Source organism: Paramormyrops kingsleyae, chromosome 25 (genome assembly GCF_048594095.1).
Source record: "Paramormyrops kingsleyae isolate MSU_618 chromosome 25, PKINGS_0.4, whole genome shotgun sequence".
NCBI classification, from domain to species: domain Eukaryota; kingdom Metazoa; phylum Chordata; class Actinopteri; order Osteoglossiformes; family Mormyridae; genus Paramormyrops; species Paramormyrops kingsleyae.
Window position 1 is genome coordinate 30,610,228 of NC_132821.1, and position 12,013 is coordinate 30,622,240.

At 45.8% G+C, this 12,013-nt stretch overlaps 2 protein-coding genes across 6 annotated transcripts in view; both read right to left on the minus strand.

The window, feature by feature from the left end:
* htt (huntingtin) overlaps nt 1-5,010 on the minus strand; it is a 35,958-nt gene extending 30,948 nt beyond the window's left edge. For all 5 annotated transcript variants that reach the window (XM_023829649.2, XM_023829651.2, XM_023829648.2 and 2 more), the window contains exons 1-6: nt 4,632-5,010; nt 1,710-1,793; nt 1,364-1,484; nt 911-970; nt 299-378; nt 86-224 (exon numbers count right to left, since the gene is read on the minus strand). In XM_023829649.2, the coding sequence (XP_023685417.2) occupies nt 86-224; nt 299-378; nt 911-970; nt 1,364-1,484; nt 1,710-1,793; nt 4,632-4,729 (582 nt within the window). In that variant the 5' untranslated portion in view covers nt 4,730-5,010. The remainder of the gene's footprint in view (nt 1-85; nt 225-298; nt 379-910; nt 971-1,363; nt 1,485-1,709; nt 1,794-4,631) is intronic.
* Nucleotides 5,011-6,166: 1,156 nt separating this feature from the next.
* The window catches only part of grk4 (G protein-coupled receptor kinase 4), a 48,810-nt gene continuing 42,963 nt past the window's right edge, over nt 6,167-12,013 (minus strand). The window contains exons 14-16 of the mRNA XM_023829689.2: nt 11,652-11,789; nt 10,293-10,424; nt 6,167-9,864 (exon numbers count right to left, since the gene is read on the minus strand). Of these exons, the coding sequence (XP_023685457.1) occupies nt 9,811-9,864; nt 10,293-10,424; nt 11,652-11,789 (324 nt within the window). The 3' untranslated portion in view covers nt 6,167-9,810. The remainder of the gene's footprint in view (nt 9,865-10,292; nt 10,425-11,651; nt 11,790-12,013) is intronic.

Sequence of the window (12,013 nt, forward strand, 5' to 3'; positions counted from 1 at the left end):
TTCCCAACAACTTTATCCTCAAGCCTCCCAACCGCAGTGTCCACCAAACACAAACCGCCTCGTAACCCCCGTGACCCTGTCACACCTTGATCTCGTTGTCATTGGCGAAATTCCCCAGGGCGGCCATGAGCTTGGGGATGGCGGTGGCCAGAGTCTCCTGCACGGTCTCCTCGGGTCTCTTGCTGATGCGCGTCAGGCAGGGGAGCAGGTTCACCAGGTAGGGCCTGAAAGGGTCAGTCAGGGTCAGGAGCGCGATCGGGAGGTCAAGGGGCCGCGGGAGGCTGGACGAGGGCGTCACCTGCACTTCTGCGGCCGGATGAGGTGGGCGAGCTCCGCGAATCTCCACAGCGCCGCCCTGAGGCTCCGTGAGGCGCCGTTCTGCAAGGGGACACCGGCCTGCTTTAGCTTCCCCAACACAGCGCCCACTAGATGCAGAACCTCACTCTCCTTTTAAAATTACACGGCGGCGACGGCACGTGGGCGCATCCAAGACCGCCAGCGATCAAAGGTCACCTACAGATCCCTCGCCACCACTTCTGATCAAGATAACGCCCTAGGGAGCAGCACAACAGCAGAGAGGAAACGGCAGGGCAGCTAGCTTATGATTCCTCAGCCAGAATCAAAGCACACAGAGAGGGTTTTACAAAAGGAAACTGGCTCAAAGCCATTCACAGACCATAATTTCACTTTGATTCTCACAGCAAACATACGCAGGAAACCTGCTCATATACAACCACTAATCACCGGAAAACTACAGACACCTAACATTAAGGGGAGCTGTAAACTAAACCATGACATGAATTAATATAATTTCAATAATTGAATTTGTTTTACACGACACCTTCCCAGCCGCGCGGCAGACGCGGCTCCTCGACGGACAGAAAAGCGCGGCCGGACGGCATTCGCTTACCTTCTTAATCTCCTTGTACAGCTCGAGCTGAAGACGGGGAAGGTTGGAGTCCATGAGCGCCTGGTGAGGAGAGAGCAGCCGTTAAGCCGGAACCCCGCCGTCACCGGACCCGCTGTGGCTGGGAGGTTCGGGACCCCGCAGTTACGTTCCACCCAAGCTGGACAGCCAGCCGGGTGCGCGGCTTAAAGACTGGAACAATTCAGTAACAGAGAACGTGGAGACGAAATTCGATTTGAGCCCTTGGGGTGAGAGATACGAAGCCACAGGTCTCCTAGAACAAAAAAATTCACTTATCTCCTTTCCAAAAGTTCAACAGCCTGTCCCACAGCTTCTCCTTACCGTCACGGACTGTCAGCCACACGGCACAGAAACGGGGAGAGAGTGTCACCGGCTTCACCCTCCGGCCGGCTACACCCTTCGACCCCGGCGCAGAGGAAGGGGACCTTGCCTCACCTTGATGATCTTGTTGAGGCACTCGTCCGCCACCATCCTGACGTCGGACTCGCCATCGTCGCTGCACAGCAGGAACATCTCCATGGCGATGCCCAGCAACTTCTGGAACTCCGGGGAGGTCCTGGTGCCGGGGTCATAGGGGTCACAGTCACTCCATACAGATCTACTCCCTTGTGACCGCACATACATCCGGAGTCGCAGTACGGCTGGCTTCGGACAAGCCGACCATCGGCAGTGCGGTTTTTAACAATCACGCGTCTGGCGTCCGCAGGTCCGGTCTGTGGCCCACTACTGTAACGTGGCCTCAGCAGAGCGTTATCACGCTTCACTGGGTTAGGTGTCTTACCTCAGGGACTGGGCCACGATGTTTTCGCATATCGTCAGGCAGTGAGTCACCCTGTCCTTTTTGGTGGTGGTAAGATCCTTCTTCCTACAAGAGACACGATTTAAAAAAAAATAAAATAAATGAAACTGCAGAGAACGGGGACACCGGATATAAGGCCTGGGACAAAATCACAGAAGCAGGGAGGGGTCATGCAACCAAGTGAAGTGCAACTGGCAGTAAATGTGCTGTGAATTGCCACCCCCCCTACACACACATACCCACATCCTGTGATCACACAAGGATGCATCCAACTATGGTCACATTTACAGAAGTTCAGATTTGCCCTCACTACACTGTATCATGCAGAGAGAACCAAAACCCGACTTACCCTGAAAGGTTTACACTACTGATGTTCCTGTTCTGGGACTGATTTCGTTATAAAGTAGATAACAAGGGCTCCTTAAAACTAAATATAGCATAAAGCGTTACTTCGAGATATACCCACTCTTCACACACACAAACATATATATCCATCCAGTGGGTCACCCACTTCTTCAAGCAGAGTTGAGATGACCCAGAACGTGGGACACACACTATCCCACAGACACACACACACTGTCACGTACAGTCACTGTCACACAGCCATGTCTCAGCACAGCAGGCCAATGTGCCTGAGAAACATGTCTTAAGGTGAAAATGCGAAGGGGGGATTGTGCAAATCCCAGGCAGGCAGACACCCAGGCTCAGAACCAATGATACAGAAACCAGCAAGTAGCAAGCATAGCAAAGTCTATAGCCAGGAAAGTCAGGACCTGCCAACTCGACGGAAGACCTGTCAGTCTCAGCTCCGAAACCTGTTAGCAGGTCTCCAACGCGGCAGGTAGGCCGACTGTGCTCTCGAATGGGTGATGTAACGGTAGAATAGCGAGATTGCGGCAAATCGGCGGACAGCTAAAAAAAAAACAGTCAATGGTACTTGGGGGGGGGGGGGGGGGTTAACGTGGGAGTGTTTGACTACAAAGTCACGCTGCACCATGGGCCGCGCAGAGAAACCGACAGCACAGACAGGTAAGGTTACCGCATCCTGTTAGCATGGCGATATTTTTTCCACGCGTCCGTGACACCCAGCTCATGTCACCACAGGACGCAGCCGGTGCCGTCACCAGCTACAGGACACAGCCCAACTCTTCCCAGCAGCGAGAAAACCCCAATCAGTCCTCCAGGTCCTCCATTTTCACACAGCACCAGCAAGCCCGGCAAACCTTTCGACTAAAGTCCCATTATGCAGAGTGTTTTCAGTTAGATAAGCAGGTCTTCATGCCATACAGGGCTATCCATGGTGAGACCAAGGTTGCATCTAGGAGCTAATAATTATTAAAAAATAAAATCTTAAATCATGGACAGAAATGATGAGATTGCCTACAAATTCTAAAATTTAGAATTTGGAAATCAAGAACCGTCTCCGGTTTAACACTGGACGTTTTAAGCCAACCTCACATTAATTACAAAACCAGTGCCATAATCCATCACCCGCCCGCTCATCTATTTTCCAAACCTGCTTGTCCTACGCAGGGTCACGGGGATCTAGAACCTCAGTGCGATTTTTTTGATTTTCAATGCCATTCTACCCTTTTAATTAACAGTCATGGTTTTCAATGGACAAGAACTGACATGCTGCGAAGTTATGGAATCGCAGAATTGAGGGCAGGGCAGGGGGCTAACGGGACAGCCAGGAAACATGCAGTCCTGCAGCAAACTGCGTTAAAGACACACGGTCGTGCATCTCCGTTTCCAGTACAACAGGAAGATACTGTACTGCTTACTACATGGGCTTTATAACACAGAGACAGTGCTGAAGAGGAGGTCTGCCTTACATTTCTTGTGCTGGACCCCCTTAACTGCAGTTCACCACAATTCCCATCACCAGGAATTCAGCCTTGAGAGTAAACCAGCATAGTGGACCAGACTTAAATAGTTCTACACTAGTTTCCAAAGTGACTGGCAGGTAATTACCAGTTGCTCTGTGGCCGAACAGGAAATTAATCCTTACTTACCCTCAGAGGCAGAAAATATACAGCTCATTTCCTGTTTTAAAGAGTGAACTACGTAAATAAGATGTGAATAAATTACTATCAGAGGCATAACCAGTGATAAATTCCGGATTTAACAGGTGGTAAGAGGCTGTGATTTGTATATCAACACATAAGGGACACAGTCTGCTTGATAGGTGAGGTGAATATAAAACATATAAATGCAGAATGTCTTGATGAGCCTGCTTTACGCTGTACCTGAGTGTACCTAAAAGATAAATGGCACTCTATTCCTCCCATTAAGCATTCATGCCGCAGCATACCAGTGCCGTTCAATTGGCGGATTTTTAAGCAGCGTTACTTGGTGGGAAAGGAAAAACTTACAAACTGGGTTTTCTGCAACCCAAATCGCTATAACATAACGGTTTCAGCGATCTTCAACCCCTGGATTGACCCGCATAACAACATTGCATCCAGCCGCACTGCAAGCGAACGTCAAATGGCACTGGTTGTTAATCTGTCTTAATCTTCTGCGAGGAGCATAAATAAGCGTGAGAAATGTTTGCGAGAACGATCATAAAGCTGCACGCACCATCCTGGGGCAAAGGCATGCAAAAATGGCATCAGGCGTGGGGAGGGACAAACACACACCCCTGCATCTACAGCTTCCCGAGGCAGGGGGAAGGTGACAGGGGGGCAGCCAGCCTTTAACGCGAAAAACGGCAAGAAGGACCGGCAGTCTGCACAGTCGCCACGGGGGAGAGGGAGGCTGCGGCCGGCCGGTAACGCGCCGGGTGAGCCGCATTACCCCTCTCCCGGCGGCCGTGGGAGGATTTCGGATGACGCCGCTTTTCCCGACTGGATAAACGAAGCCCACAGCAGCCGGGCCTCCAGCGAAGCGCTCGCTACTTACTGCTTCTGCACCAGCTCCTCGGCCGACGGCGGTCCCTGCTGCTGCTGGAATGAGCGCAGCGATTCGAAGGCCTTCATCAGCTTCTCCATGGTGGCCATTTTCCGCCAGTACGATATTTACAAATAGGCGCACGAGCGGCGGGCGCGCGTCGTAAACAAAACCGGGCGCGAGCGGCTCGCTAGACGCCGGTCCGCCGGTACGAAGACAAGCAAGCGGCGGCTCTTACGCCGCAGAGCCCTCGCTTCTGTCGTCCGCCGGTTGTTTTAGGTTTCGCCAATGTTATTCCAAAATGAATGGGACGGAATTCGCGTCGCATCCAATTCTGCGAGCCATCTTTAACGCATCCCGTCAACCTCCCTAGGAAGTGGGTGCTGTGACAGCTTAGGGGCAGGACGCGACATCTGCAGCCATTCAGAAGCAACCTGGGTTTGATTGACAGGAGTGCCGGCCAATCGACGGGCTGCAGCGTCCTTAAAAACGGAAAGGCTTGCGTATTTACTTCCAAGCCCATAATTTCAGCTTGTCATATGACTTAGGGCTCTTAGAGGGGGGTTATGACGGATGAAATAGTCCAATGGAAAAGTGCTCTCCAGTGTACTTGGATGTTCAGAGTAATAAAGGGATTATTGTAGGAGGGGTGTTAGCACGTTTTGAATATAATGGCGCGTTGCGAAGATTGCGGCTAGTTACTGTCTGTTACGTATCGTATTTTGCCGGTGCCTTCGATTGTTTATCAAGTATCTGTATTTGTATGTGTCTCTTGTTTTGTTGACCTGTCTTGTTTGTTTGGTGGACTAAATATTGTAAATTTTCATTACAAATATTCAAGCTTAATGTTTCCTGGAAACGTATATATAAGTACAACAAGCAAAAACTGTAACTGCGGGAAGAAAATGCAACCATGTATCACACCTGTTCTAATGTATTTCCACTGGCGTCCAGTTAAGTACACAGTTTGAAATTCTTCATTTTGTTTACAGAGGCCTTGTTGACTTAACTGATTACTGATCACAGAATGCAGATCTCCTCAGAAAACCTCACATAAATAAAGGGGTTTTGGCAGTGGTCAACCAGCGTATGTGAGGCTTGCATCCTTGGTCTTAATATTTAAATCCTGAATGAATACTTATTAGTTTAGCCAACACACCATGAATAAGGCCACTGGTACCACTGTACACACTGCTGGTTTGTTTTTCTTTGCTGTGACCTATCTGTACTGACCCATTGTGCTATTCTCCCAGTCCAAAGATGAGCAGGTAGGTAAAATTGTGTCTTTAAATTGCCCATAGTTGTCCAGTCCTGTAATGGACTGGCATCCTATCAAGGCTGCCCTCATGGTCCTGTACTGGATAAGTGGTTGACAGATAACAACTGCTTTCCTACAATTTAGAATTAGAGATTAGTAACACAGCTGAAGGATTGAGTCTTCTTTTGTGCGAATAACAATGGAAGGTGTTCATTAATGACCTTAAATTATGTCAGAGTAGGGTTTCATAACACCCTCAGAGCCCACAATAAAGACACTGCGACCTGTGTACAAACGGCAGTGTTTTATTTCATAAATACAAATGTCAGATATGGTACAACACCCAGTGACAGAACTTGTACAAGAATTACATTGACTGCAGTGGTTGAAAGACATGACTGTACACCTACAAAATCGCTCACCGGGAATGAAATGAATAAAGGTGGCATCCGATATGCATGATATGTTGGCACTGCGATATAATTTACAAACAAGAAACCTGAAGATTACTACTAATACATGCTTGATTAGTAACATGTTTCTAAACAGGCATTAAAATGCACTTTGTGCAGACATTCAAACTTTAAATTATTTCCTTACCAGCAAACTTGGGGATGTAGCAGATTCGTCTCTCCAATAGGCCCATGGACCAGATAACAAAATATCCCATAATAATAATAAAAATAATAATAAAAAACTGGCACTCAGGTAAAGGTCAATATGTTTTCAGGTTTAACATGACATATCAAATATGATGAAATTGTCAATTTCATGTAATGGCAATTTCCTATTTTAATTTCTCAATAGAAATGCGGGAAACTTTTGTTTTCACATATTTGTGTTAGAAAGTTACAAACAGACACTTAAGCCTCAATGGGCAAACAAAAGCAATCGCAGCCAGTCATTTAGAAGAATTAATGTCACTCGTTCACATTTCCCTAAGACCCACTGACCACGAATGTGCCTTAATGCCATCTTATGATAAAATCTATCACACAGCCCAGTAGAGACACAAAACATGTCTGTAACAGCTCCTTAATATTTACCTTTACTCAGTAATGTAAATGAATCACTTCTGCTACCCGATGTGGTCAAGCCAGTTCAAAGTAGCTGCATGTGTACACATCAATTATGCTATTTCATCACAGAACAATATTAAAAGCCCATATCATGTTCTGTGAGTGGTGTATTGTGGACTTTAATCATATTACAGGTGTTAAAAACTTGTTTTTCCCGATCCGGGCATGCAAAAAAATCAATGTTTCACATAAAATGAGAATCCATGATTAAACATCCAGAAAATTGTTCCAAAGTGGCGATGGGTGCCCTTTTACGAAACGCTTCCAGAGTTTACTTACAAACTCTCGTTCCAAATTAAAAGCGAGAATTTAAATGGAGATCATCAGAAACCCCATCAGAACGGCTTTAAGACCTGCAAAATGATTCACGGTTCCTTCCTTTCGAGCCGTTTTTGTTTCCCACGGGATGCGGAAGGTTTGCATCTCTGCTGCCCAGGTCAATCATATCTAACAGTGGAAACCGTGGCCAATTCAAGACTTGTTTCCTGTTTTACGGACAGTTCCTGAAAACATCAAAGTTAAAACGCAGAAAATGAAACATTTTAAAATGTAATGGAATTAGACATTGGCTTCACAGCATTAACACGAGTTGGTTAAAGTCCATAATTGCAAGGAGTTTACATTGGGGGGGGGGGGGTTTGGGGACAACAAACGACTGCTGGAAACAGGATTAACACCCACTCCAGCATCGTGCAGAAAGAAATGTGACATAAAACAGCAGACCCTGCAAATGCACCCCTTCCGGTCACGTCCAAATGTCAACTTCTCTGCTGCACCCAGATTGACAAAGTGCAGTTAAAACAATACGGTTCTGTATCTTTACAGGTAAGCAGAGTTTTTATAAATACATGTGCTGCGTGGGAATGGACAAGCAAATGGATGCAACGCGGCGATACTCCTCTGGCAGACTAACGGAAAGATTATCATGATAATCAGTCACCTTCTCAGTTAACTGCGACTGTGGCTGCGGCTGTTGAACAAATTATAAATCAACGTACCCCGGGCCAAGAGCCAAAGTAAATCATCTACCGCATCTACCCCTTGTAATAAGCCAGGGGTGTCGTTTACACTCATGGCTTCCCACACAGAGCCAAAACACAGAGCTTTGCATCTTAACAAGTACGATTTCGGCCTACTTGGATGGAAATGCAAAAGTGTCAGTTTAACGCTTAATGGCAGATAATCTGAGCAAGTTCCGTTTTCCATCATTTCGGATGAGTCGATATTGCGTTTCTGTACAAATATGGTTGGTATAAAGCGTGGATTAGGAGGCAGCCAATGTATTTCACTTGGAAACTGTACAGAGTAAGTAACTGTACATGAGTTGTGTGGACATATAGGCTAGATGATGAACACATGCGAAGCACGTTTTCGGCGGGAAACTACAGACACCGCAGTCGTTTGCGCGTGTGCCTCAATGCATGTGTGCAGTTACAATTAAAAACACATAATAATGCAAAATCCCGTCTAGCACTAAACATATTTAATTATATTATATACATACAGACTTATTTGTCGTTTTCAAAAACCCCGTTCGAGGAGTTGCTCAAATATTATACTTCGCAGTGTAATTAAAAAAAAAAAATACTGAAAATGGGTAAAGGCCAGCCGTATATTTTATGATAGGCTTTGGCTCTACTGTAAGACAGTGGTCTGCTGTGAGTGTTTAGCAACATTTAACATAAGGTTCAGTTATTATCATTGCTTAAGGCATAGGTACACCCAAAGTTGCTCACTAAAATCAGCAGGGAATATTAGGCACCATGACATCAGGATTACATCCCTAATCTTAACACAACAGTTTGGAATGTTATTTATTTACCACTATGGATATCCGATCCAGTACTACTTTCGGATTTAAAAGACTTTTGTTTGCTATTTTGTTTGCGACAAGCATTATTTAAACAGCTCACATCACAAAGCACAATTTCCAAAGAATGAAAGAAAAAAGGCCATAATAATTACTGCGTAATTATGTTTTAAAAAAAAAAAAAAAAAATGATGCGAATGAACGAAATGGAGGAAATATGCATAATGGTCTTCTGCTGACCCCGTTTTCGTCTGAACGGAGAAAAAAAAGTTTTGGTAGGACGGTGATCCGGTGGCGGCTGTTCTGTGTCTCTGTCGACCAATGTGTATCTGGATGTTAAAGCTGGTCAAAGTAATGCAGGAGAAGTGTGCTTATCGGGTGCGAGCAAAGCTACGAATCCCACTTGCGAATTTTCGTTTTGGAGGGTGGTACGGGGAAACTCATTTGTATTTATGAGAGGAGGTACCTGATTGGTCAGCGAATTGTCAAAAGCATTCACTGGTCAATCAAGTAGCATCTCATGAATATAAATGAGCTTTCTCAAACCCACCTTGTAAAATTAAAATTCGCATCCCCGCTTTTCCCTCATCATCCGGGATGTTAGGAGCGGCCCTACTCGGCTCGTAGCGTACCTTTCCGGATGTGTCGCCGTTATAGGATCTCGCGGCTGACAGTGTGGTGCATTAATGTTATGTGTTGTCCAAAGAAACATGAAGAAAATGGGAACGTGAGACATGAATCCCTAAGCTACTGCAAAGAATAAGACAGATACCATACTGTGCTTTGAAAACAATAATTAAATACACATTTTCATACTAATTCCAAAGGAAAAAACATTATGTATGCATTCAAGTGGTACTTTTATGGCTTTTTATACAGTACAACCTTTAGTGAAAATATACATCTAGACATAATTCAAGTACAAATGTACAAAATCTTTAAACTCATACTTTTTTCTTTAATTATAATACACTTTTGATACAATTCATAAATACAGTAAAACATTCATTTTGTTAAGATTGCGATCTTTTGGCAGACAGTGGTTTAAAGTCTGGAGGGTTCCTCATCCTCGTCACTGTAGCCACTCTTAAAGCAGACCTGGAAACAGGGAACAGGTAGTTACTTGTCCCCCGAGAGGCGAAGACCTTCCTCTGTGGCCTGTCAGCAGTCAGAGCAGACACTAGGGGGCGCCAAAGCCTGGGAAAAACTAGGACCTAGAAATATTTATCCTCACGTGCCCATATAAGTGAAACTAAAGGACTGTGAATTTTAGAGAGCCTAATGTAAACGTTACGGTTACGTTTGACACTTTTTTCCAAAGTAACTTACAACTTTCGATATTTAGGGTGGCGGACGTCCAATCGATCAGACACTGTCTGCTGTAGCTGAATGTTTCTGCCGCTTCATTACGGCTCTGCTACCAGTGTGTTTTTGGAGTCATGGCCACCTACAGTCTGGGAGCTCAACATCAGAACTAGTGAGGAGTCCCGTGACTAAAGCGTCTCAGGTTTCCTTCCGGAACTTGCCTGTCTCCCAAAGAGCCTGTAGAAGAGGCCTCTCTTAGGTGGGGGGTTTGGTCGGTTCACGTCGAGGTCCGGACACAGGATGCCGTCTGTCTCGAAAATGTTTATCTCCTTGAAACACTCCATCTCGATCATCTGCCAAGAGGAGAGCCAATCCAGTGATTGCTCAGGACCAGTGATGGGGACAAGAAAGGGGAGAGTTAGGCAGACCATTGCTCCCTTGAAAAAGGCTGGCTTAAACTTCCGCACAAGGTAACAGGCAACTCACTATACAGTACAGCATCTAAAACCCTCAAGGTTAACAGGGATCAAAGTTCAAATCAATGCACAAAAAAGAGGTCAACTTCTACATACAGAAAATTACGCTTAAGCTCACCTTAAAGGAGACTCAGCAAATCGCCCATGAACCAATCAGAGAGATAACCAATCAAATTGTAAAGGAGGTGGGTCTAAGCAACTAGAGGAGGCAGGACCAAGACATCTGATTGGTTGGTCCTGCCTCTTTTAGTTGCTTGGACTGACCTCTTCTACAATCTTATTGGTTATCTCTCTGAACCCATGATTTTTCATTCTGCCCTCAGAACATATTTGTGTAAGTAAAACTCCAACAAGCCATCAAACCTTAAAACCCTCAACCCAACTGACATACAGGACAATGGCAGATCAACATGTTGAAGAACTTTCGCTGATCTCAGTGGAACAAAAACAGAGTAAACATTAGTCATTGTCCCAAAGAGAACAGAGAACCTGGGATAAATACAATCAAAAAGCCCTCCCCCCTTTCAGACTTATAGACGTATAGATCTCACATTTATCCCTGCCTACTGAAAACAGGAATTACCTAAAATAAAGTCCAGGGATCCAAGTCTCTTGGCTCAGTCCTCAAACCATGCATATATCTACATTATGTTTATATTTTGTGTTTCACACGTGTTACATGCCTCTCCCCGTTATAATGCACATTTTAGAAGCAGTGAGTTTTCTCCACTAGTTGACAGCATTTCTATAAATCAGGGACCTGGCCAAACACACAGCGCAGCGGTTTACAGGACAATGAACAACCGCCGGCTGGCCGGAAGACCTCTGACTGCATTCTGCAGGCTCAGCTGCGTTAGCACCTTCGGAACGCAAGATACGTCACCTCTGAACAAAAGCATTCCATGTGACAGGAAACGACCTCAGACAGCCCAAGTCTGATTAGTAAAATTAGATACGCACTTTACATTTTTTTCCAACTGCACCGGTAGCTACTTGGATATTATTATACCGTGCTGGTTTTTGAAAACAGCAGTGTAAAAGCGTGCTACTTTTACGTTGTTATCCGTTTAGCTTCTACGATATTTCAGTTTGCTGATGCAGTACCTCGTTCTGCCAGGGGATGGAGACACTTCCTGTGACAAACTTGTGGTAGAAGTCGTCGTCCGTGGGGTCCAGGTTCACCCCTTTGACAGTGGAGAACTGTTCGATGTCCAGAACATCTTTGCAGTAGACCGCCCGTGGCTGAGGAAGAGACAATACGGCCTTCAGGAGACAAAACCCAGGGGATTGTCGGTGCCGTGGCCGCACCGTCGAATTGGTGCGCCAAGGCGATCAGTTGGTCACCGGGGTCACAGCTGACCGACACAGTCACAGAGATTCTATACCTCACACAAAAGGCCCATGTGTAACGTCAAATTAAAAGCCCTCGGATTACAGCAACAGTGTAATTATGGCCCACTGTGTGA